At 31.7% G+C, this 27,468-nt stretch overlaps 2 protein-coding genes, 1 long non-coding RNA gene and 1 pseudogene across 3 annotated transcripts; 2 read left to right on the forward strand and 2 right to left on the reverse strand.

Annotated features, from left to right (window-relative positions):
- Nucleotides 1-137: 137 nt before the first annotated feature.
- LOC107427592 (pentatricopeptide repeat-containing protein At5g09450, mitochondrial-like) lies at nucleotides 138-5,286 on the forward strand (annotated as a pseudogene).
- A 6,262-nt stretch (nucleotides 5,287-11,548) lies between these two features.
- Nucleotides 11,549-12,588, forward strand: LOC112492807 (uncharacterized). Its single transcript, XR_009634128.1, has 2 exons — nucleotides 11,549-11,748; nucleotides 11,846-12,588. It is a non-coding gene; the product is annotated as an uncharacterized LOC112492807 (long non-coding RNA).
- Nucleotides 12,589-16,267: 3,679 nt separating this feature from the next.
- Nucleotides 16,268-16,948, reverse strand: LOC107427614 (classical arabinogalactan protein 1). Its single transcript, XM_016037997.4, has one exon. It carries the CDS (start codon nucleotides 16,821-16,823, stop codon nucleotides 16,440-16,442), a length of 384 nt encoding a protein of 127 aa, XP_015893483.2. The 5' UTR covers nucleotides 16,824-16,948; the 3' UTR covers nucleotides 16,268-16,439.
- Nucleotides 16,949-19,987: 3,039 nt separating this feature from the next.
- On the reverse strand, nucleotides 19,988-25,975 carry LOC107427625 (bifunctional riboflavin biosynthesis protein RIBA 1, chloroplastic). Its single transcript, XM_048480121.2, has 7 exons — nucleotides 25,710-25,975; nucleotides 23,991-24,387; nucleotides 23,627-23,848; nucleotides 22,858-23,180; nucleotides 21,725-21,854; nucleotides 20,810-21,106; nucleotides 19,988-20,536 (listed from the first exon to the last, which is right to left on the reverse strand). The coding sequence occupies exons 1-7, from the start codon at nucleotides 25,760-25,762 to the stop codon at nucleotides 20,267-20,269; spliced, it is 1,692 nt and encodes a 563-aa protein (XP_048336078.1). The 5' UTR covers nucleotides 25,763-25,975; the 3' UTR covers nucleotides 19,988-20,266.
- Nucleotides 25,976-27,468: the final 1,493 nt, after the last annotated feature.

The raw sequence follows: 27,468 nt of genomic DNA on the forward strand, positions 1-27,468 counted from the left end.
GTTATACTCCAACTAAAGGAAATTGAGGATGGATTTTTTATTTATTTATTTATTTTTTTTGTAGGGCTGAAGAAGGATGAATTTTATATGATATTATTTACGTGAATTGATTTAATATTGGACTCCAATATAACCCTGGTCCAATATTATATACAATATAATTTTCCTTACAAAAAAAAAAAAAAAAGAAAAAAAAAAAGAAAAAAGAAAAAAGGTTAAAAGCCCCAAAATCCTCAACCAGAGAACAACGCCGCGAGCAGCTTCAATGGCGTCTCGCTCAGTTTTCTCGCTCTTAGACGGTATGCACTTCCCATTTTCCCATTTTCCTTGTTTTCTGGAGAAAACGGAGAAACTGGACAGAGTCAATGACTTTGAATTTCAAAAACAAACTTCTTCATTTTTTCACTAAAAACTTCTACTCACATTTGGTACATAAATTCGGATTTTTTTCCCCAATTTTGTGCAATTTCTTTGCAAATAAACTTATGAATTGAATCATGTCGGACTTAACTCATCTCAATTGTTACGTAACACAGAAAATGCGGCGAAAGCAGCATCCTCAGCAACAATTCTCGGCCGGAATCTATAAGTAGATTATTTCTTCGGGAGCACTGAGTAGTTTGATGTTTCTTGAAAATCACTGGGAAAATGACGACCTCAAAAGTAGAGTCTTCAGGCTTAGGCTGCCCAAGCGAAGTGTCACCAATCTTCTTCAGAAGTGGATAAGTGAAGGCAACCCAATTGCTATCTCGGAGCTTCGCCAGATTTCTAAGGAACTCAGGAAATGTCAGCGTTACAAGCACGCTCTCGAGGTATGATTTCTTTTTCTACTATTTTGAATTTTTCCATTCTAGGTTTGTTTGGTTGCAGATAAAGGTACGACATTTTTTAGTGTAATAGAAAAAGCAAAGCCAGGAAATTTTAATCACTTAACTTCGAAACTCTACAAGTAATGCTCTTTTTATTTTTTATTGTTTGTATGTGGAGAGTTAGAGATCTTGATTTGAAACAATAAAAGAACAGTATTTTGAAGTTAACAAGCACTAAAATTTCTTCATGGATACTTCTATGATCTTGGTTTTCATTGAGCTCCCATTTATATAAATTGACTAGTAAACAATGTACAATTTTTTATTTATTATTATTATTATTATTATTATTATTTTAATATTAAACTTTTTAAAAAGTACGAATCGGAGGAGATGACCAATTGAAAGGGAAAATGAGACGTAAAATAAATGGTTGATGCATGGGGTCAGATACTTATCAGTCTTCAAAATGAGAGCTGGTGCCTTGGAAACAGCTTTATTCATCTTTTTTCGAATTCATAGTTCAGGGTATTGCATGAACAGCCATGCCCTAGTAGTTTTCTGTAAATGTCCTGTTTATTGATCATTTTGAAGAAGTCGTTGCGTTACCTGAAGATTGCTAAATTTCACCTGTCTTATACACGATGTAAACTCTTTATAGAAAGAGATATAGTTATTAACTATGATTCTCTACTTGTTTTTGTATACTTATCTGTTTGTGAGAGAGAGAAAGAGGGGGTCCAACCATGCTCAGGACAAACCTGAAGTGGGCGAACATATTAGTCATCTAGTAGGAGCATAATCTGTTGGAGAAACCTCTCAAGTTGAAGACGCTTAAGAGAAAGTTTAACTTGTTTTGTCTCACCGGAGCTTCTAGAATACTACACAGATTTCTAATATGGATTGAGCACTAGTGACCATGACAAAGGAAATTTTTTGTCTCTTCTAAAGATCAATTTAGCTCTGAATGTGCTTAGGACTTGGGATAGAACAGCTGATGTAATTTCTGGTGTGAGAATGTGCAATCTTTAATTAGCACATTGCTGCTGCTCCTCTGTTCCAGATTCGGTATCTCAAAAATTGTCAGATTCTGACTATGCCATCCGCATTGACTTGATGACAAAAGTTTTTGGAATTGATGCTACTGAGCACTATTTCGAAGGTCTGCCTCTGACTGCAAAATCCACTGAAACCTACACTGCTTTCCTCCACTCATATGCTGGAGCAAAATTGACCAACGTCTGAGAACCTTTGTGAGAGGATAAAGGATTCAAACCTCGGTTTCAGTGCCCTTGCATACAATGAGATGATGATATGTAACCTTCGACTGGGCAAGTGGAGAAGGTCTCTTTGGTTGTGGAAGAACTTCAAAGATAGAAGGTAGCACCAGATATCTTCACTTACAATCTATGGATAAGTTCACGTGCTGCATCTCTGAACATTGATGAAGTTAGATGGATTTTAGATGAAGAAGTCTGACCCTGGTGCTGATGAAGATTGGGAGAGGTACATAAACCTCAGCAATATATATGTTTTGGCAGGTCATCTTGTGACTGCAGAGTTAAATTCTCTTGTTGAAGCTGAAAAAAACTATCTCACAGAGAATGGATTATGTATGACTTCCTTATAATTCTGCATGCTGGTCTAGGAAACAAAGATAGGATTGATCAAATATGGAAATCCTTGCAGATGATGAAGCAAAAGATGATAAGTAGAAACTACATTTGCAGTGTTTCTTCATATCTGATGCTTAGGCATTTAAAAGTAGGAGAGATTATTGACCAATGGAAGCAATCAACTACTACAGCTTTTGATGTTTCTGCCTGTCGGAGGCTTTTGAATGCATTTGCCTTATTGGATAACAGCGAAAGTCAACAGCTTTCATATGCTTCTAATTCAGAACTCTGACCCTTAAGATGGTGGAAGCAGTACCACAGATTAGTCTAGTCTAAAATCATGGAGCAATGCCAATACCGGAAATTTTATGCAGCTGGACATTGAAGAGAGCAAATAATAATATACTTCCTGGTAAGGCTGCTGATTGCGCTTTAGGTTCATGTTATTGGAAAAATAGTCCTGGTTCTGTCTTTGAATTCAAGTTTTGTTTATCCTTCACCTTTTCCATGCCATCTCAAGTGCTCATGCTTTCTTATCTCCTAAAGTAAGTAACAATAACAAGTGGATTTGTTTATCTTTTTACATACCAATGTTAGTCTTAACTTATATGAAATAGGTATATGCTACTGCAGAAAATGAAGTTGCGAAGCTTGATAAGAGTTGGTCAGAGAACCCTATCCATAATAGCGTTTGAATTAGTAAAATTTCTTATGTGTTTAAATAAAGTAGGTTAATAGAACTATTTCATGCTGCAAATAAAGTGGACCTCCTCTAGCAAGTTGTGTGGCCTTGCTGAAACTAGTTATGTTTCATAGTCGCTTACTGAGGGGGGGGGGGGGGGGGGGGGGGGGGCGGGGGGGAAGGTTGTAGTTTGTAGTCATCGAATAATCATTTTTGTATCTTCAAACCTGGTGAAAAAAACAAGCCTAGAAGGTTGCATGATGAGCTTGCTAAGAGAAGTTTGATTTGTTCAAACAGAAAGAAGAAAAGAATAATTTGCATTAAGTTTCAACTTTGGTCATCCATTATATATATATATATATATGTGTGTGTGTATGCATATATTTTATGTAAAATGTTTTAACTATTTGTATGATCGTGTGCTCCTTTTGTTCTTACAGTTATCATCCTTCTTACCATTTGTTTCCATATCCGAGTGAATGGAATTAGATCTATCATTTCTTGGCAACTTGATAACATGTCAAACTCCATGATTAATATGTGTCCTGTCGAAAGTAGAATATTCAAAACGTAGATGAAAGTTGTTTTTTTTCCTTGAGTCTTTAATTATGGTAGACGTATGCTAAAGCATTTGCAGCATTGCTTTCAGAATGCATAATGACGTGATACTCATACTGTCTTAAAACTTTTACCAATATATATATATATATATACCGTTTTAAAATGTTATACAATCGAACGGCCGGGATTAAGAAACAAGTAAAAGATCAAAGGAAGAACGAAATTAAAATAAAATAAAATAAACCAGACTTTTTAGTCCTTGTTTGAGATGCTGAGAAGCCACGTTGAGCAGTAGAGTAAGCCTTTTTTTTTTTTCTGTTTTTCTTTTTTTACTAATTATTTTAGGGTGTAAATAGTGGTGGACTGTTCTAATACATCCATAGCTTAAGACAAAAGAAGTTTAATATATTGGGCATCAACTTTCCAACTAAAAATCATAATTTGAACTCTCAATGCATTGAATAAAGAAAAATGCTGATCACTGATCACCAGTAAAATTTACATGTCAGAAGGCACTTTAAGTGTTTATAATTAAAGGGTTTATTTTTCTTTATTAGACTTTTAGTGTTAAAAATTAAATAGAATTAAAGGTATCCAATTAAAATTTACCACATAAACTGTAGTTTTACTAGTGATAATCACGGGATTCCATTTGTCTGATGTGCAATCTTGGAGAAAAGATTGTGACTCATCTCCTTGTGGGTTGCTCTTGGACTGGTTTGGTTCCTCTTTCAGTTTTAGTGCTGATCGACTCTCATCAATCTTTTTTGTCCTGGCTGCAGGATATCATACTATCCTTGATGATGGATAAGGTGTATGGTGATTCTAATATTGGACTTCTTTGCTATATATGTTGCACATATGGAAATCATGGATTAAGTGCCTTCATGAGGCAGTCTTACCCAATCCGTTGATGATTGTTAAAGTGGCTTCTAATGCACACAAGGAGTTTGCAGACAATAACAACACTTTTTTCCAAAATGAGTCCCACAAAGTATAGTGTTCCATCCTCGGTGGACGCTTACACTTTCTGGTTTTGTAAAACTAAACAGCCCCGCAGCTGTTAAAATAGTCAAATTGGAAGGACCTGTTGGAGTTGTTGCTCGAGATTGGTTTGGTGGTCTCTTGTGCTTTCATTATATCCGACTGTTAGTAGATGAAGTTGTAACAATTGAAGGACAGGCTGTCTACCATGCATTGTTTCTGGCTAGAAGAATGGGTTACAAGTTACAACAATGTTCAGGTGGAAATGGATTGTGCCATATTGCATGAACCGCTATGTGGCTCTGGTTCAAGTCCCTGTTGGACTTTTTGAAGCTTTATTTATACATATTATTTCTAGTAGTAGAGAGTTTATGAGCTGTTCTTTTCATTTACCTCCAAGATTTTGTAATGTCTCTGGATAGAATCTGACTACCCAGCCTGAACTACAGTATTTTTTACTCTGATCTTTCTGAATCAACTACAGTCTTGATTTGGCGGAGTTGGGGTTTAATGATTTTGTTGTGCTAAGTGATTGTAAAGGTGCGGTAGATATGGTGCTTGGTGATCAGATTAATTTCCATGAGGATTGCTTTGTCCATATGGAGGTTAAATATCATTTGAGAATCTTGTCTTCCGTTTCTTGCGAGTATACTCTTGCTGCTCGCTTAGTTGCTAAATAGGCTTCACATTATGATGATTTTGTTGTATGGGTTGAAGAGGGACCTTCTTGGCTCTCAGATACTCTTCTACATGTGTCTCTTGTTCTTCAGTTTAAGGGATTATTCAATCTTTCTTGCAAAGAATAAAAAATAAGTTTTATTTTCATCCAAAAAAAATTGTTAATTCTTTCGTCCAAAAAGGCTTGGGTTTTTTTTTGTTTTGTTTTTTTTTTTTTTACCAATTTTAATGTATCAATCATTAACATTTACTGTAACTATAATCATTTACCCAAAAAATTTACTTTAACTACTATTATCTATATCATAAATACACCAAAAACCTTTAGATTTTTTTCTTCTAATATATATATATAGATATAAATATTATGACTTAAATTTCATTGTAGGTTAACATTAAATAAAAACTATAGAAACATTGGATGAGACATTACGAATAAATCTAACACCATGATATTAAATAAAATTTGATCAGATAATTAACATATATTATTTAAATCTATTTTAATCATTCAAAAATTAGTTTTTATTTTTATTTTTTTTTATGTGTATTCATCCGTCCTCTTAGGAGAGGAAATACCTATTAGTATAATGTTATTGTGGATTAAATAATAATAAAGTTTTGTTTCAGTTGAAATTCACAAACACCTATGTAATATTTATGCATATAAAAAATTGTAATCCTTTGCTCAAATAACAATATAAATGTAGGATAATGTATCATACCATAAGAGGGCAAAGTAAATTCCTCTTTTGTAGTGGAAAGAGGGGGAGACCGAAGGCTAATGTGTGGACCACTGTTGGCCAAACTCAAAGTTAGCTCTTCATTTTCTATTAAGCAATAAAAAAAAACAAATATTGTAAACATCCTACAAATTGTATCGTAAACGTCTATCATTATGGTATTCACTACATGGGCATATGTGTGTATATATATATATATATATATGTATTGTAAAAAATGGTATTCACTATTCAATTTTATTCCTTTATACAGTATATGAATATCAATAATCCGACAGAGGACAAAATAGATTCATCTTTCATCTTTAACAGGATGAGGAGAGGCTGAAGGCTGGTGTATATATAAACATATATATATATATATATATAATATTTTGGGTGAATCGGCTGAGTATTGATTGTATCATATTATCTTATCTATACTCTATATGATATAAAAAAATAAATAAATCAAATTTCGTAACCAGTATTATCATATAAAGTATAAAAATTTTGTCCAATAAGTATAAGTATTAAAAATTTTTAACAGTATACAAGATTCAATATTACTAATTTGTATACTGCCTTAAGTAGTTTTCTACTAAAAACGGATTTTTTTTTTTTTTTTTTTTTTTTGGTTTAAGCTTTACAGTGTACAGACCAAGCCCGTGCGTGATGCCAAGAAAATAGTTCCTTCTCAGCCAATAAAATATCAGAATACTGAAAATAAGAAAAAGCATAGTGGTGTAGAAAAATGGGAGTTCAATGAATTCTAAACGTGGGCACCAAGACTTCGTTGATGAAAAGGAAATTACAGAGAAAATTCTAAGAGAACGATATGGATTCTTTCAAATCTGAAAACTAAGAATTACCTGGCGGTGGAAATTATATATATATATATATATATATATATAATTAGACTTATATGAGATCAATATTAATATTAACTTAAAAAATAAATCTATATAGTATATAAAAGTAGAATAGTCATCATAAAAAATTTTCTATGTGTCATTATAATATTCTTTTAAATTCCTTTCGAACTCATCAATGAAATAAAAAAAAAATCATCTCCTCTTTTTGTTATTATTTACAGTCTTATCAAAATGTTAACTAGTAACAATGGAGAGTTATTTAAAAGTATAAGATTTTTTTACCTTTAATCAGTTGTAACCAAAAATATATAATTTAGTAGGACAAAAATATAATATTATATTTGTACAATAATAAATTAAAGTGTATCTCAATATATAACATATTTTAAATATTTTTATATATATAAATGTGATTATATAGAAAATAATAAAAATATCTCTTATTTGGATACAAAAAAATTACATTAATAATATAATTTTATTTTATTAACAGAAAAAAATTGAAATATCTTTTTTAGAATGTAATTTTTAAATATGGAAAAATAGAATTTATATTTAAAACAATTTTTATTTTATTCTATTCTATTTATCAAATAAATCAAATACATTTAGTTTTTCATTAATACAGAAAAATTAATTATTTGAAAATGATAAAAAAAAATGAAAGAAGATAGTCATAATAACAAATATATATATTAAAAAAATATAATCTATATATTAAAATTTTTATTGGTTTGTTATATTTATTTTATGTAAAATAAAAAGATTTATATATACGATAAATAATAATTAAATTTCATATACTAAGACATATACATATATAGATATATAATAAAAGAAACTTCAATATCAAAATATATAGAATTCAATAATAAAATTGACTTCCTTATTTAATCTTTTTAAAATATATATAATCATAAATAAATTATCTTGTAAGGTAAAAATATGTTCATAGAGAAAATAATAATAAAAATAAATATAATTAAATTATGTTATGAGAATTTAATATAGGAAAATTAATTATTACAACGAATCAAAAAATACATTTGAATCTAAATTTAAATTCTATAAATAGAAAATATTATATAAATATATTTGAATTCTATAGACAGGAAAAATTAAATAGGAAAATATTTTTTTAATTTAAATTCCATAATTGAATAGTATTATTATATATAGAGGTCAAACTTTTCATTTTTAACAAACTTTTACGATATAAATTAGGAAAAATTAAAATCTAAATATATTTAATAACAATAAAATTTTTAAATAAGATTTTAAATATGACCGGATAGGTTGATTTTATCACCTAAATCAACGCTAACAAGACACAGTAAATTTTCAAAGTTCGAGTCCTAAGTTTTGATAATAAATTAAAAACTAGTAGTGCTAAAATGATTTTAATTGATGAATATATTTTGTTTTTTTTTAAAAAAAACTTTCTTTACATATTATTATTATTATTATTATTATTATTTGTTTCAATATGTTTAATTTCTATTTATTCTTAGCTTGCTGTTTCAGATTATTTAAAACTATTTTTTATAATAAATAATACATATAATATAATTTAAAATTTTATATGTAAACATGCATGTAATTTATAATAACATCAAATCTAAAATATTATTATTTATGATATTATATATATTATATATAAAAGTAAGATGGTTAATGAAAATTTTTTCCACATGTCATCATTAGATTTGAATATAATTAGTTATTACAAATTATTTCTAAAATTATCTATTATGATTTTACATCTCATATATTGGATGGGGATCGATGTTACAATACCATTCATTCAATTTTTCAATCTTTTTCCTTAATTTTTTTCCCTTTATTTCTTTCAAGAGGAAGCATAGTTTCATTATTCGCACCTCTAAAACAAACTTACAAATAGTATACATTTCAATTTTATTATACACAAAAGGGCATCACATACCTAGTAATTGAAAATATAAAAATAAAAAATAAAACCAGATTTAAAATGTGATAAACGATGGTTATATACCATACGTAGTTGAAAACATAAAAAATAAGAAATACCTTAACCCCAAGCTTTTCATAGGATAGGCATTAATAAGGCTTGATTATAATAACAAATTGTTCTATGAAAACCTTTTTTAGTAGAATAATTAATAAACACATAAAAGGTCACAATAATAACGATATACATCATAGAAATTACAAAACTAACGTGGTATTAACATATTGCAAAATGGCTTTAGATTCTTCCTTGTAAGCCACAAACAAGTATTTGATCTCACTCATGAAGCACACCATTAACCAAGACAACGTCAATAGTTGTCTCATCTCCTTCAACAACCTTGACTTCCAACATAGTACACTAACCAACAGTAACCACCCATATTTCCAAGTTCAAAGTCTCAACTATCTTGTGCATTCAACCATTTGTAAAGAAAGTTAACCTACACTTCATTACTGTACATAAACTTCTCAACTTTGAGTCCATTGAACCAAGAGTAACAACAAATCTGGAACCCCTTCACTGCTGAATTCTTTACAAATCAAATCTCAACAAACTATATCAAAAGAAATTTTAAAGCTAAATAAATTACAACAATAAATATGTCATTGTCTATTAGTAATACCTAATGGTATAATAATGTGGATCTCTCCCATTTTCTCTATTTCTATAGTACAGTTCTGTATTTAAACATTTTCCTTGAACTACGTGATGATTTAGAACCCATATAAACATGGAGATTTAACATTAGAATCAAACAGAAAAGAAAAAAAAAAGTAATAATAAAAAATTAAAATTGAAAAAGAAAGAAAGAAAGAAGATATAGGAGGAGAAGATCAGAATCATATAAACTCATTTTATACTTAGATTATTTGATTCATCATTAACAATAGGTGCATTGCCGGTTTTCCAGCCATAAAGTTTGTCTAACCTGAAAATTTGATAAAATCAAGAACAATAAGTCAATTTCAAAAAGTTGATAAGCTGGTAAATCCACTAAGAAGACAGATATATATGACTATAGTATTGTCTTATTAAGTGCAATAATGAATTTTGTATTCCTCATTTCAAAAGTTCAGCGATTCAAGTGTTTCGGCCTGTAACCTAATTGTAATATCAAGAACCAAAATTGCAACATCACATAAGCCTGAACCCCGTGATAGCAAGTTAGCAAATGACTCGTACCTAGGTGTTTCAATAACCAACAATCCTGGCCCACCTAGGGCGTTCAATTTGTCATCAACTTGCAACTCCTACATTCTTTTATGTATATTCTCCGCATGAGAATATGTTGTAGGTGCACCAATTTGCTAAGTAGTATCCCAACCTCACACCTTCCTAGAACATTAGTACCCCGGATACAATCCAAAAGTTTTGTTTTACGAGCTAACTTTTGTTGGAATATGTTGGAAAAACCTTCAATAATTTATTGTTTCCTAAATATGCGAACATGTTACTTCAAATCTACAACAGTTCAAAGAAAGAAAAATATATGCTAGGGCATGCCACTTCAAACCTGTAACAGTTGAAAAAAAGAAAAATGTGTACCAAAGTGTGCCACTTCAAACCTGCAATAATTCAAAGAAAAAAAAAAAATGTGCGCCCAAGGTATGCCACTTCAAACCTTTAACGGTTCAAAGAAAAAAAAATATGCTCAAATTGAAGTAAACTATACTCTAATTGAAGTAAACTACTTAGACAATCGGAGCTTCAATATATAGGCAATGAGCTTCTCAATATGCTGGTTGTATTTTCAATGTGTCATTTTTCACTTTCCATTTCTTTAACAAATCACATTTATATTTGTGATTATTCAAAACTTTTCGCTTCTAAATCATGTGAGAAAATCCATTCTTCTTCGGTACTTGACCATTTTTTACCAATAATTAAAATAGTATCTAAATAATCAAATATTAAATTAATTAAGATTCCAAATTAAATTATGGTCCAAATATTGCCCCCTTTGGTTTATAATTTTGTGGTGTAATGTAAAAATTACAAAGTAATATTTAATTAGCTCCTTAGTCTTGATGTTGTAACTTTGTAAGATTCCATAAGTCCATATTACCATACACTAAATATATCCGTCAACCTAACTCGCCTCTTCTTTCTTTAATGCCTCATGGACATTCCAACTAGTTACGTAAAATTTCTTTAAGAACAGACTATTGATTGCGTTGGAATACTTTGTACCATCAATGTCCTAAAATTGATATACCCCCTTTCTTAATATTTTGGTAATAGTGAAAGGTCATTCCTAAGTAGGAGACCATTTGCCACATTTTGGATTCTTGGAACCAATTGGCAAGATCACTTTCCACACCAAGTCTCCTACACCAAAGTCCTTGAATCGCACCTCTTGTTGAACAATCTTGCCACAACTTTCTTCTATATTTGAAAATGATCCAGCACAATCAATCTTGATTTCTGCTAAGTAGGAAAACATGGGACTGAAAGTCTACCATTCATTAATGAATATTATTTGCAATCTAAGAGACCTGCAAACCATAAAGTATGACTTGAAAAGTCCGCACTGCATGAGGTATGGCCTAAGGAACCTGTTGATGATTTTTAACGTTCTAGCCTTGGTTATTAGTTGGTACTCCACCATGAATTTGGCCTTGGCTATTTTCTTTCCTTCTTCATATTTCTCTTCAGTAATTGAATATTCAACTTCTCTCCTGTAGGATGGTTTGCACAGATATGGACACTGCAGCTCCAAAACTGTGGCACCAATTCCGATCCTGCTTCTTATTTTTCTGGCCTTGTGGATTAGGTTCTTCATTTTGGAGAGGAACGACTGATGGAGAAACTCAAAATTGAAATCAAATGTAGGGAAGATGCTCTCCAAGGCATCTCTACTGCTCAAATGAGCCACTAATTTCACATCCTTTAGCAGGCATTGAAGCCTCTTCTTATATTTCTCAGGCATATAAGTATGACGCAAGACGTCCCATACCACTATCTCTTCCCCACAACAAAAAGAAAATAAAACTTCCCATGGAAGGTTATCGACTATCACTGCCCGACAGCAAACTCTTTGTTCATGTGAACCAGCTCTTAGCAACTTTCTAACATCAGGTATGTTTCTCTCCTGAGGTGAAAAGAAATGTACTTTGAATTTTCTGTCTAGTAATTGCAGTAGGTAGCTATGCGCTGCATCCACTTCTTTAAAATCAAAATTCCAGCTTGCCTACAAATCAGCAAGCATTTAATAAATTTAATTACACACAGACAAATAATAAATTGGTTAAAAACAGTAGGTTGAGGTATTTCACCCTTTCATCTGCAGGATATCATGGGGTCTTGCTGGTATTAGATGCCAACGGACAGCTTGGTCATAGTATTTTAGAAGCATCTGTATGTATATAGATTCAGTAATGTGGCTGTCAACCAAGGCTTCCAGGGTCTCTTCCCTCTTTCCAAATACATAACCTTTAGTGCAAATTTTATGTCCGAGGCTGAGTTCTTCAATAGCTTGCTTCATGATTCTGTCACATTTTGTTGTAACGGCTTTGGGTTTTTGTCCTTGCATCATTTCCATCCATGTCTTGAAAAGCCACATGTAAGCCGACTTGCTTGGATTATGCAGTAGTGCATTGATGAATGTATAAAGATCAACTTTCTTAGAAGTATAATACTAACACAGTATATGTGAATTCTTCTTCTTTTATCTCATTATAATTATTCTAATTGTTTGACGTATTAATATACATAGACATTCATATTTATATTTATTTTGTTATATACATATATATACACGTTTTAGTTTTTCTAGATTATTAATTTACTAATGGATGATGCTAATGACGATGATGGGGATGAAAATAGTTGGGGTGAAACTATGCTCTCATGTCTTGTCAACAAGAAGGATACAATTGTCCTAGGGGTCTTGTTGATCCAATTGTCCTAGGGGTCATAGTTGCACAAGGCATTGATAGGGTACAGTTAGATCAACATATTGATGTTACGAAATCAGTATCATATTTGTAATATAAAAACTTAAATTTTTTTTTTTTTCAGTTGAAATTATATGTATATGTGCCATTGAACACTTGAAAGGATTTTTGAGAATTTTAACTATAGTAACAAATATCAATTTCGGTTAGCAGCTTCAACAATATACCCATTACAATCAAATTTTACTGGCGAATGTCAACTACTTAAAATTAGCAAACGTTGTGGTTATCATGTTGTAGATGTTTGATGAAAAAATTCCCATAATGCCTATATTATATATATATATATATATAAAGAGAACAAAGAACAATGTATCAAGATAGATATAAGTGTCAAACCAAAGAACAATGTATCAAGATAGATATAAGTGTCAAACCAAAGAACAATGTATCAAGATAGATATACGTGTCAAAAAGGTTGAATAATTAATTGAAAGTGTGTTTCAAGCTAGATAGTGAAAAGAGTCCCAGAGAAATTAAAGGTTTTTCTCTAATTTCTTTTTTTTTTTTTAATTATATTAAAAAAAAAAAAAAACAAAAAAACAGAGAGTTATGTTTATAAGAGTGGCAGCTGAGAAAAAGGATTCCACTCCTCAAGAGACGTTTTATTAGCCCAAAAGGGACCTCGCTCAATTAGAAAAGAAAAATAAATTTTCAATCAAATTATGAATGCCATCAATCCAATCTACTTTTGGTCAATCGACAACTGCTCCCCTTTCATTCTTAAAAGTGTACCATTCAAAAAAACTTGGATTACGTGAGGAGGAGATTTTAAAAAATGATTCCTAATTAATTAGTAGGAGAAGACGCTTATTAAATAATTTTGGCTCCAACGTTCAGTCAGATGCTTAAGCCATGGCATCCATTTCAGCCTTAAAAAGTGTTATCCCATAGAGTTTTTGCATGTACAAGTTTAAAAGTTTTGTTTTTGTTGTTGTTGTAATACAAGGCTCAGCTTTTAATACATGCTCCCAGGTCAAAAGTGCTTACAAGGATTGAGAGACTGAAAACCAGAAAAAATACCCTTTCATTTTCATTCTAGATAATAAGATTTTCTTTCTAGAAATAGTTAACATTGCATTACAACCTATCTATTAATATGTTGCTTTCACAAGTATGGTTAAAGTTGGTTAAGTATTAACCAATGGGTGCTGCCGGTTAAATTGCTAGCAAATCACAACTTCAAAGGCTAGCTTGGCCAAAAGTTAGGTTGAAGTTGGAGCAACTCTTTTTGAAAAAACAGATATATATATTGATGTTTTAATCCTTAAATTAGGATTAGTCCTATACCCAATTAGGTATGGGAACACCTTGCAATCATTCCAGTGGAAAAGGTAATCAAAACTAATGCTGATGGTTCCTTTCATCAGAACATGGGAAGAGTTGCAGTGGGTGTAGTTGTAAGAGGTCATGAAAGGATACTTCACTTTTGGGTTTGTGGCATCTCTACTCTTTGCAGTGGGTGTAGATTAAAGATCGAATATGAGGCATATAATGGTGGGACAGACTAAAACTTTTTTCTTGGTGAGCTTTGGAAAGTGGAAAGATTGTGGAAGATTTTAAGGATAATATTGACGGAGTTTTGAGTCGTGCTCTTTTTCACAATAATCCAAGCCTACAAAGATAACAGAGCAGACTGGGCAGCTAAAAGAACCAACCAAGGAAATCTTCATCCTAGCTGAGAAGTTTCTGTCCCTTACAAGTTTTTAAGGATATTTTTAAAAATTTGATGTTCAATGTATGACCATTTCATTTTTAAGGATATTTTTAAAAATTTGATGTTCAATGTATGACCATTTCATTGTTGATGACCAAGAAAAGAAAAAAATTGTTAGTAAATTTTCAGTGTTCATTACCGTATTAGTTAAATTTATTTCTGAACTTTTTTAGATTAAGTTTTTATTTTATAAAATGTTGGAGATTCTTAATTTTGAATTCTTTTTTTCTTTTTTTTTTTCCATAAGCATGTGTCAGCTAGTCAACACATGATGAAACACTGAAAAACAAAAAATAAATAAATAAATAAATAAATAGTTATCTTAATTAGCCTACTCTTATTTAATTAATAAGTTTAATTTATAATCTAAACTGAAATAACTTTTAAAGAATTTCATAGATAAATTAAACTATAAAATTAATGCGTAAAATTATCCAAAGAAGCAGTAAGTAGGTGTCGTCCATCTTGTCTAAAACATATTAATTACCATATGGTAATATAAAATACAAATTTAGTTGACACAGATAGACTTTAATTATCTTCTCATTTAGTCATAAAACATAATTTGTTCCATGCTATATATGTAAAAGAAGAGATCCTTTAGAATTTGATTCTCTTTTGTTCTGTTCATTATCTTGGATTTTAGATCATTTCAAATTTAGTTAAATTAATGCATATGATATTCAAAAAAAATGATAATAATAATAAAATAATAATACAATAGTAGGAAGATATAAAGAAATATTCATCTAACAAATTTGTTTATGTTTACTTTGTCAACCTTAATAATTACATAAAAAAATAAGAATTTTTTAAAAATTTTTTCATCGTATTTTTCATAATAATGAGTGAAATGGCAATTTTACCAAAAATAAAAAGCAAAATTATTTGCCTACCTTTTGGGTTACACAATATGAGTCTTTTTTATTATACATATATACATATAACCTTAATAATTACATAAAAAAATAATAATAATAATAATTTTTTTAAAATTTTTTCATGGTATTTTTCATAATAATGAGTGAAATGGCAATTTTACCAAAAACAAAAAGCAAAATCATTTGCCTACCTTTTGGGTTACACAATATGAGTCTTTTTTATTATACATATAACCTTAATAATTACATAAAAAAAAATAATAATAATAATTTTTTTTAAATTTTTTCATGGTATTTTTCATAATAATGAGTGAAATGGCAATTTTACCAAAAATAAAAAGCAAAATTATTTGCCTACCTTTTGGGTCGAGAATGAGCTTTTTTTATTATACATACATATATATATATATATATATATATATAATTAAGTTTAGAAATATTTTCCTGTTAATACACTAAAACAAATATTTTCCACTTTTTCATCCTTCCCTAAGGAAATACCTTACAAGCATTCCATTTTCTAAGGCAATATTTGCAAAAGAATATTTTATTTTATGAAGTTTCCAGAATCAAAATTACGAATTAATTTTTATTTCATATAATTTACTAAACTATATATCGAATCCATATTTGAACTTCACATCATATATTTTTAAATATTAACTTCTCTGTAAAATAAAAAATAAATTTGACTTGAAATTATTGTCACTGTTCTAAAACAAAAAGGACTTAAGAAATAAAACCAACAAATAAAAAGTAATTACTCTGTCTAGAACGCAATTGGGTCCAAAAATAGGGTAAAATGCTGCTTTATTTATTTAACTAAAATCTCAGTACACGTATATAATATATTAAATAAATGAATCAAGAAAATAAAATTAATTAAATAAATCATAATAAACTGTAGAATCATCCATACACCCCAACAACAAGAAAATTAAAAATAAAACCCCTCCTGGCCAAATCTACATCAAAAAGACCGCGGCTAAAACTCCTACGGACGCAGATCCAAACACTGTCAATCTAGCAGCCGAAACGGCGCCGTTCTCTGCCGGTGAGGGTGCTTGAGACCCCGATGGAGGAGTAGCGATCGATGCTGGAGGAAGTCCGGGAGCTGGAGCAACCGGCGATGGAGGAGACGAAGTCGGACTGTTTCCGACGAAGAACGGAGAAGGAGCAGACGCCGGCGGAGTAATTGACGACGTAGGAGCAGGGCCTGTCGTCGGAGTCGGCGCCGGAGAAGAATGCTTCGGCGTATGAGTCGGAGAAGGAGCCGGAGACTGAGCCGTGGTGGAAGCCACCAACAGTGCGGCCATTATCACGAGCAAAGTGGAGCTGAAGCGAGCCATCACTTTAAAAAGAGAAAATGAACTTATCACTTTAGAGAGAGAAAAAAATGAACCTGTCACTTTAGAGAGAGATCTGAGAATAAAGATAGACAGGGAGAGCTTTGCGGTGGTGAGTGAGATTTGGAGGAGAAGGGCATCGGCTATTTATAGAAAACGGAGTGAAGAAGATTCTGCACTCAACGCGTACACCTTACCAACTATTTCACCCTTCGATCTCCACGTATACATCTTGATGTTTGATCAACGGTGGAGATTATTCATCTTAGTATGGAAGTAAATTTGCTTGCCCGAAATGCATTTACCAACTCTTTCAGTCTTTACGCATTCACCCAAGTAAAAGAAAACTCTTTCGGTCTATACACGGTTTGGGTGTTGCCGTGTTGGACTCGGTTGTCGTTGTAATCTGGGCGTACACGTGGAGATGAATTTGAAAGGACAACAATAGCCGTTGGATGTAAAGGTCGAAATTTTTTTTAATTATATATATATATATATATTTTTATTTTTTTTTAATAACGGTTAGCTTTATTTTTTCTTTTGGGGTCGGTGCCAGGTGGAATTTAGTCAAAGACAGGCGTTGGGTGGGGACCCTTTTTTGGACACAAAATGAATGGGGGTCCAGCTGTTTTGGTCTGGCCTTAACGGTTATAATTACAAAGCAAATTAGGAAAGTGATTTGCCAATTTGTGCAATTTAGGTTTTATTTTTGGGCAGAAAAGGAAAAAGATATGTAATGCTGAGATAGAGATTTATCGGTCATTGTATATGAAAAACCTATTGAGAGCAAGTTCTTAATTTTTGTATCCCCCACAAAAAAATTCTTAATTTAAATATCTAATTATTTAATTTATTTCTATCTAAAAAACAATCTAATTATCACTATATTCTTGTCATTGTCACAATTTAAATAGTAAACTATTTTTGTTTTATAGAATAATTCTGAATTTTTCTTCTTTTCAATTGAAAAACGGTACCAAATATATTTACCATAGTAATAATATTTAAGTATCAAATGTATTTACCATAACAATAATAATATTTAATTGGTTTATATAAGATTTTATATATCCATTTAAAAAATCATTAACATGCTCATGGCTCCTATCCCTCCGATGTTATTCTATAATTGTTGATATTGTTAATGATAATAATTATTATATATATCTCAATCTTCCTTTAGGTAGCTTTTTTCCTTGGACATGGAAAATATATATCATTGATTTCATATAGATGGTCCAATAATTTCTTTTCTTACAAAACTTAATCACATAAGTTTTCTTTTTTTATTGGCATTTGAGTGTGTAATTCAAACTCCGATTATTATTATTAACAAAAAAAAAAAAAAAAAAAAAAACACTAGTGATTTTGATCACAAAATTGGTCTAGGTATGTTTTTTTAACTAAGTGCCAAATAAAGTTTTTGGTTTAGATTGGATTGTTCAGTTCAATGTAACTAACTTGTTATGTGTTTTTTATCCATCTTTAATTACTGCCTTACATCAATATACCTTCTCAATCCTTTTTTTTTTTTTTTTTTTTAAATTATTGTTGTTGTTGTTGTTGAGAGATATACGTTCTGAAACTTGAAGACAAAAAGATAATGACAATTACGTAGACCCACTATTATTGGAGTTTTTAGTGTGTCAACTTACTATCATTACATTAGAATTCCAGTAAAAATGAGGTTAACTACCGTCTTATACGTCTAGCACCTTTTTCTTGCCCTTTGGGTTTACAAAACTCCACTTTTCAGCAAGAATATATACATATATATATATATATATATATATTATGCTGCTCATTTTTTATTTTGTTTGAATCCCAATTTTATCTTGAGCACAGAATGATAAATTTTCGTATACATAACAATAGCAATGATTCAAATATTTACCAAATTTGAAACATTTTGTTATTATTTACCAAACCACTTCATAAAAAGACAAACAAATGCTAACCCCAAGGCACCTTTTAACCCACAAATGCGGCGGCTACTATTCCAACGGTCAAATATCCAGTCAATGCCAATCTGTTTGAAAATGCACCGTTCTTCAATGATGCAGGCGCTTCCGATGGCGGAGAGTTCACGATCAGTGGAGATTGAGCAAAGACCGGTGGTTTTACATTCGGAGACGACGTCGTCGGTGATGTCGGAGCAGCCGCAGGCGGTGGAGATTTCTTCAGAGATGGAGCCGGAGAGTCACGCGCTTCACCGGAGCAGAAGAAAAACAATGTGCGGCCATTAGCGAGAGAATAATCACGACGCTCGAGCTTGAGGCAGCCATTTTTAGAGAGAGAAAGAGAGTACATTCTTCTTCATTTTTCTTCGTCTTCTAGAGCTGTTCAATTCACTATAGAAGATCTCGAGGAAGATCCAACGGCGGAGACTGGTCTAAGTTTGATCAACAAGGGATTAATTGGTAATTTCTGGTTGATTTGGCTTTTTGAGAAGGGCGACACGTGGGGGTTCATGATTGAGTGAGCACAACCATGATACATTGTACTTGGTTTTCCCGATTCAGTCAGTCCGGCTTTTCGTTGGTGCTTAGCCAATAGCTTTACTACAACACAGGTCGTTCATGTGCTTTCCGATTTTGAATATTTTTCAAGTAACGGTCGAGAAAATTGAAGGATGTTTCTGTAGGGATGGGTCCGGTGGGACCCGGATTAACAATTGAAAGTTTTTGGAACTAGCAATCAAAAAGTAAAATATTCATTCTAAAAATAATTTTATAAAGACGTAAAATGTCAAGCAGGCAAAATCATTTGTGGCCATTTAAACACACTTTTTTTTTTTTTTTTTTTAAATCTGAAATTCAAGAGTTATTGTAAAGATTTGTCTACAGATTAGACATAGCAATAAAACAATTTTAATGTGTAACTCGTATGATTATCAAATGTAATAAAGAGTGCCTTTTGATTCCTCTAAAAACTATACTACAACAAAAAATTGTATGTCATGCTTAAAAAGTTCAATTTAGAACCTAACTTTGAGGAAAGAGGAGATTAAACTTCAAATTGACATTGACATGAGTTGTTGAAAGATTACTACAGAATACAGATTCGAAACAATTTTCCCCCTTCCTTGCCAAAAATTTAATACATTAACGTTTTTTCTTCTTCCTTTGTCTATTAACAGTTGCATATTCTCCAACAAAACCATAAAAGAACATCAAAAGACAAATGTAGATTTGCCAGACGAAACTTTCTCTAGATTATATGTTACAAAAGAATGATATCTAGCATTGAAGTACACTGCTCAAATAGAAAGAATGATATATAGCACTGAAGTACACTGCAAAAATTTTAATCATAATTTTCGCCTGCGCATGTATTCAAGCTATATGTAAAATTCTAAATTACCTAACAACTCATGTAAATAACATAAAATCATCTCTCCTTCATGTTATTGTTTGCTGCAGTGGCAATTGACTTCAAAGATAGGCTTACGAGTTTGATACAGCATCAGATGGATTGCCGATGCTGCCATTACCGCTGTGGCTTATAAGATTGAACAATCTGCCATTGAATTCTGATCCATAAACATGGCCCATTTTGGCTCGTTTAGTCTCCAAGTATCTCTTATTTTCCTTTGTAATGGGAGTTAATAAAGGGACCCTACCAACAACTTCCAAGCCATAACCCTTGAGCCCTACATACTTTGCAGGGTTGTTCGTCATCAGTTTCATGGTTCTAACACCCAGGTCTCTTAGTATCTGCAGTGAATTAGACAATTAATTAGATTACAATCTTGACAGTTTCAAAGGCATTCTAATACATATGGAGGGTTATCAAGTTCGAAGTTATCCTTTCATTCAACATGTAGTATGATTTGCCACAAAGCGCAAAGCACAATGTTCTACATGATGACTTCTATAAAATACTAACTTAATTCAGTTATTTCAAGTGAATTAAGGAAACAATCAATTTTAAGTGCCACGTAATTTCTCCTCAAGTATAATGTGACTAAAGTTTTGACTAGGGCATACCTGTGCACCAATGCCATATTCTCGTGAATCTACAGGCAATCCAAGCTCCTCATTGGCTTCCACTGTATCACGTCCATCATCTTGTAGGTTATAAGCACGAAGTTTGTGGCCTAAGCCAATTCCCCTTCCTTCATGACCACGGAGGTAAACTAAAACGCCCCTCCCAGCAGCCTCGATTTGCTGCATTGCAAGTGCCAGCTGGCTTCCACAATCACATCTGGCTGATCCAAATATATCTCCTGTAAGGCATTCTGAGTGTACCCTCACAAGAATATCTTGTCCATCCCCAATATCACCCTGTTTATACAAGATATTTGGTTATAACATAAATAGACTTTGTGCTCATAAAGAATTTAAAAATTGCAAAAAGAAAATCTTTTCTTAGTCAAACATCATGCCAACATCCGAAACAATGTTCATGAACAAGTGATTCTTATTAACTGAGAGTGTCATGACATAATAAATTAATTTACTTCTATAGATATATATAGCTACATATGATACGTATTGAAATGGGTGATGATTATATAGTACATGGCTGCCAAACTGAACTCAAATATGATTAAATCTCAACTTAATTGTGTTTGTGTCCTCTTTCTAACTTGGACCAAACAGAAACTAGGACATTTGGTCGGGCAGGGCTTTTCAGTTCCCTTTTTTTTTTTTTTTTTTTTTTTGGTTAATAGGCTCTTCAGTTGCATGCTCATGCAGGTTTACCATGTATGGCCCGAGAAACTATAGATACAAAAAATAAAATCAAAAATAAAGAAGATTTAGCAGTGTTGAGCATGCTGACAGCAAAAGGTAACAAACTTTTGACATCGACACTTAAAGTGACTTCAATCACCTTAAATTTATTTTCACTGTAACCCAAAAAAAAAAAGCCACACAAATTAAAGCTACAAGCATACTCACCTTAACCATTGCAATATGCTCAATCCCATCTAAGATAGATCTATAGCAGTAGGCAGTGAATGGTCCCCACATTGTAGGTATCCGTGCAGCAGCAGAATGATCTACTAGTTTATCTCTCTTCCTCCTATACCTGCTAAGTAGATCAAGTTGTTAGAAAATTTTCTTACACTTTTCAGACATTTGAGTTAATTTTTTCGGATCTCTATAAGTTATAGCATGTCAATGAACAGTGAAAGATAGTATGTTATTGACTTATTGGCACTGAATCGTGATTTTGATCGTCTTAAGGCATAACCAGTCATGATAGACTAAGAATAATGCAGCTTAGCATTTATAATACCAATTAAGTCCCATGTCTTTTTACCTAGCCTGACCCAAAAAACTTAATGGGTTTGAGGCATTCAAAACCACTCCAACTCTGTATGCATCAGGTTCATAAGCTATAACAAAGAGAATATACTAACGTTGCATGTATGCCTAAAAGTTATCCCCATGTAAAAGAAAAAATTAATAATCCATCTATATCATCTTCATCCTCCAATTCCATAGTGTAGGATGAAACATATTAAGTGGCAATATAAGCTCATGGCCACCAGGTTATAATTGCTGAAGTCCCTCAAAATACAGGAAAATATATCCTGCAAATTTATCCCCAATATAGCAACCAATATGCAGTTTGGAACTTAATTTTAAATAATAAATATTATCTAGCTTCATGACAGGTACCTTCCTAAGCATTAATGAACTGTCCTTGTGTTTTAGAACCATTTGCAAGATCTGTTGCATATGAAGGAATTAATTGAAGCAATTGGCCCAAACCAAACAACCAGTTCGCATTTATCAAAAGGATCATCTCACACTTATATGGCAAAAAGATGGAAATTTAACATGAGATGTACTGATAAAAAAATTCAATATCTATGGGTCATTAAAAAGTGCAATTAAGATGTCAACAACCTATTTAAAATGACATAGGAGTATAATAATCTACCAACTCCAAAATGACATGAGTAGTTGGTACCAAAATGTTTGTAACACTTGTCAGATGCAGGTCTGATCATTGAATGAGCAATTGGAATTCAGTTACATGTAATTAAGGCTAGACTCTTACAAAAGTGAGTTGATGAATTTACCTTATTAAATCAGCAATAGAAATAATTTTTAAGTTCTCCCGCTGAGCAAATTCGCGAAGCTTAGGTAATCTAGCCATGGAACCATCATCATCCACAACCTCACATAGAACTGCAACAGGATCTAAACCAGCTAGCACGGCAAGATCAACAGAAGCTTCTGTATGTCCAGCTCTTTTCAGAACACCGCCCTCCCTGTACTTTAGTGGAAAGATATGCCCAGGACGATTAAAATCTTCAGGTTTTGAATCTCTGGAAGCAAGAGACAACACTGTTGTTGCCCTATCATGAGCCGACACACCTGTGGTTGTACCATTTTTTGCATCCTACATATTCCGTACACACAAATCCAAAGTTGAGAAAGACCAACAAAACAAGCAAATTAAGTACAGAGCTAGATAAAAACCCCATTTATATAAAACCATTTATATGACACAAATAACTGTGTTTTTTTTTTCCCGATAGAAAAACAACTACTAACTTAATAGCACATATAGTAACCATCAATTTATATAACACAAAATGACAAAAACTTAATACCACACATATGGATCACTCCTTACCTGCTTTTAACTTCTAGCATTCAAATTCATATCCAAAGTAGACACATTATTCTTGAAGCAAATGAATTTTTAGAATACAATTTTTTATATAGACATTGAGCCATACATTTCAAGTTACTCCCTAGAAGAACAGCTAGTCATGTGTAACAATATTGAAAAAATATATAATTAGCTTATAAAAATTAACTGAAAGTTAAATTAGCACATACCACAGTCACAGTGAATGCAGTGCGGAGTTTTTCATCATTTTCCTTTTGGTTTACCATCAAAGGAAGTTGCAACCTCTCTAGATCTTCCCCTTTCATGCTTACACAGACTATACCAGTTCCATGCTTGACAATAAAAGCCATAGCCTCAGGCGTTGCTAATTGTGCTGCCATAATCAGATCTCCTTCATTTTCTCTATCCTCATCATCTACAACCACAACATACTGCAGTGCTAATCTTAATTAGAAATTGAAGAAAAATGAAACAGAAATGGAGAAACTCAAGGTACCATGCAACAAGATATCATAACTTTTTTTTTTTTCAGGACCCAAATTTTACAGCAATACAAAGGTCAAGAGTGACAACCTTTCCTTGGCGAATGTCTTCGATGGCCTCAGCAATGGAAGCAAATCCTTCCGTTGGGCGATCAAGATCAAATTCATCATTATCATGAGGAATACCAATAGTTGTTGGGGCAGTATCTGCCGAAAGTGCTCCAAATGCAACTGCATCAGGTTGCATCTCGATGCCAACTGATTCATCACTAAATAGGGTATCCTTTGCCAGTCCGTTACTGCCGTTAGTATAAGACAAAAGGTCACCTTCTCCAGATACCAAGGTAGCTCGAGTTCTGCCAACACCCTTATTACTGACAGCCAATTTACCAGCCAGCCGGACCAAGGCTGAATCAGATGGGTACCCATTTGCCAAATAAGTATTTGAACCATACAACCCACTGAACAATTTAAAGCTTTTGCATGTCCTGCGTAAAAGAGCAACACATGTAATAAGAAACTACAGAAAACTGATGGAAGAATTATAAAACTAAGGTAACAATTATTGTATGTTTTTACATGCCGGAAGAAAAGCAAAAAGAATGTAATCAGAATTTTTCACTCGAATCTGAGTCTTAAGAGGAACCAAATTCTTAAAAAATGATTTCCAGAATATCCTACATTATATTCAAATTCAAAGCTTGTTATGATTTAATAAAAGAGAGTATCCAAAGTTGGCACCGTATAAAACTGGATCTTTCATGCTCCGCTATAACAAGTAGAGGAAATTGCATGGCAACCCTTTCTTCATCAAAATTATTAAGAGTATATCTTTGAATGCAACCAAAACACTTCAGTTGGCCAAAACAAGTTCAGTTAAGTTGAACCATGACCACACAAAATCTGCTTAGAAAGTAAACTTAGTTTCGGGTAACAATAAATCCCACTTATGAAATGCATCTCTGCTATAAACGTTTTCTATTCTGTCAAGCAAAAGACAATTTTCTTCATTAACAGCGGGAGTAAAGAACCAAATGTATCACCCAAAATATATATACATGGAAAGGAAACTTTTCAAAGAACTGCCAATACAATCCTTAGCACAAGAAGTACTTGTCAAAATTTCGAATGAGATTCGATTTTACTAATGATCCATGACAGAAAAAGTATGGTAGATTAATCCTAATACGCTAAACGTCTTGGTGAACTCAGACTGCCCCATAAATAAAAATAGAAATCAGGAAACATGGGTCTTAATCTTATCGTTTGTGTTCTCGAACAGTTCCCTTCTCACAGCGAAAAATAGTAAAAATTGGAGTGGGAAAACATGCCCAGGGAAGCGCTTTCCAAAAACATCATCACAAAATTAAATCTGAGAACGGTCCAACTTGATAGTACTTCGTTTCTTTGTTTCCTATTTCTTTTCAAACTTGAATGAAACTAAATACAACTTTCCGTCGGAAACAGGAATTCCACACCGAATGAAAAAAAATTTTGGATCAGATCAAGTAAAGAAAAAAACCCACCTCCCAAAGTGTCAGTAACAATCCCAAAAAGAAGACTACAAGATGCAAGATGCAAATTCAATTGAAAAGAAGCCAACAAGGGAATAAATAACAAATAAATTCCGTGGTACCAATAGGATATTCCAGAAATCCAACTTTTAACGAGCAAAGAAAATCCATTCAAAGTAGAAACTTTTACAGGGTTCAAAAACGTTGTAGCTAATAAAGCTTAAAAAATCAAAAACCCAGATGGGTTTTAATTCAAAAGACAGACATAATATATATGTATATGAAAGAGAACTTACTGAGGGCGAGAAAGAGAAGCGGTGGAAGGAGAGGACATGTTGAGGGAAGCCATTATTTTGTGTGGTTGAAAGCTTTTTTTTTTTTTTTTTTTTTTTCCTTTTTTGGTTAGAGGTGTTAAAGCAGCCGACTTTCAAATCTGACAAACCGAAATGGACTTTTTCTCTTTCTCTTCCTCCTTTCTCTTTTTTATATATAAGAAATGGGAGAGAGAAGAAGGAGAAGAAGAAGAAGAAGCAAATTGGAAGAAGGTAGGTGAGAGGAAGGAGATGATGAAGCAACGGCGAATTTTGTATTTGGAAGCTCATTTAACTGTTACGCGCCGGTGACGTAACCGCCTCTCCCCAACCAATCATTCATCAGCATTGTCGATGACGTGGACAACCCTATTAAAAATTAACAACAATAAAAATTTCAAAAAAAAAAAAAAAGATTATGCGCTTCTAGTATTTTTGAGAAAATAACATTACATCAAAAAAAAAAAAAAAAAAGCGAAAATTTTCTGGGTACTTTTTTCCGGGCCCGGCAATAATTTTATCCAAACGCTTTATTTTTTTTCTCATTTTTTATATAACCCCCAAATAAATGCTTGTCATCCTCTCACATCTACTCGTTTATTTTTCTTCTTTTTTTTTTTTAATTTTTGGGAAAAACAAAAAAATGCTGTTTTTTTCTCTTTTTGGAAATAATTAATTATATTAGGTTGCAAAATTTTTCTTCTAAGTTGGACAAAATTTCATCAACCCTTCCAAAATTTGATAAAAATTCATTGACACTTTCAAAATTTTAAAAATTATTACTTATCCTATGATATTAGAAAAATTATCATTTACCATCCTAAAAATTGATTTTTTGATAAAATTGGTTTATAAAAAATTTATTTTTATCCTTATGTATGAAAATAAATATTAAATATTATAATTCTATCATTTACTTTATAATATAATGATAAACAATATAATTAAAAAATGATAAATATATTACAATTTAATATATTTTATTATATTGAAGGATTATAAAATAAAATTTTGATATTTATTTTGAAATTAGGGAGTAAAATAGAGTTTTTATATATGAATTTTTTCAAACTTCAAAGGTGTAATTGATGATTTTTCTCAAAAGTGTTGATGAAATTTTCCCTTTAAATTAAATAGTGTTACATGGTGTGCCTTTTTTTATTTTAATTTATAAATGCAGAATTTGAACTCATCATGATTACATACGAATTGTAAAGGAAAACAATATTTGTATAATCGCCCATAAGCTAATAAGGGCAAGCTAAGCCATAAAAGAGCTTACAACGACGCTTAGTGGGCACTGAATAATGATTTGGAATGTCTAAAAACGTTATGGATAGAATTTTGTCTGTAAAGTATGAAAACGCTTCCATTGATCTAATAGCTTTTGAAAATTACAAATTTAAAGGTTTGGGAAAAAAAAAATGTGATTTCTTGAAAATCAATTACTTATGAGAAATTTGAATCCCTTTACTACAACAACCTTAGAGTTCATGAAATAAGCGAATAGAGAAATCAATTTTGAAAACTTTCAAGAAATATAATCCTTAAACTTTGACATAATTAATGTCAAATAGGTTTACGTATATGTTAGACTTTCTTATTACAAGTTTTTTTTTTATTATTATTATTTACAAGGCTTTTCTTTTTTTATTTCTGTGTTTCAAATTAGGTGTAGGTATAATAGTTTATCAATAAAACTAATTTTACTTAAAAAAAATTTCAATAACAGGTAAACAAATTA

The sequence above is a fragment of the Ziziphus jujuba genome, chromosome 9 (assembly GCF_031755915.1).
Source record: "Ziziphus jujuba cultivar Dongzao chromosome 9, ASM3175591v1".
In the NCBI taxonomy this organism is placed as follows: domain Eukaryota; kingdom Viridiplantae; phylum Streptophyta; class Magnoliopsida; order Rosales; family Rhamnaceae; genus Ziziphus; species Ziziphus jujuba.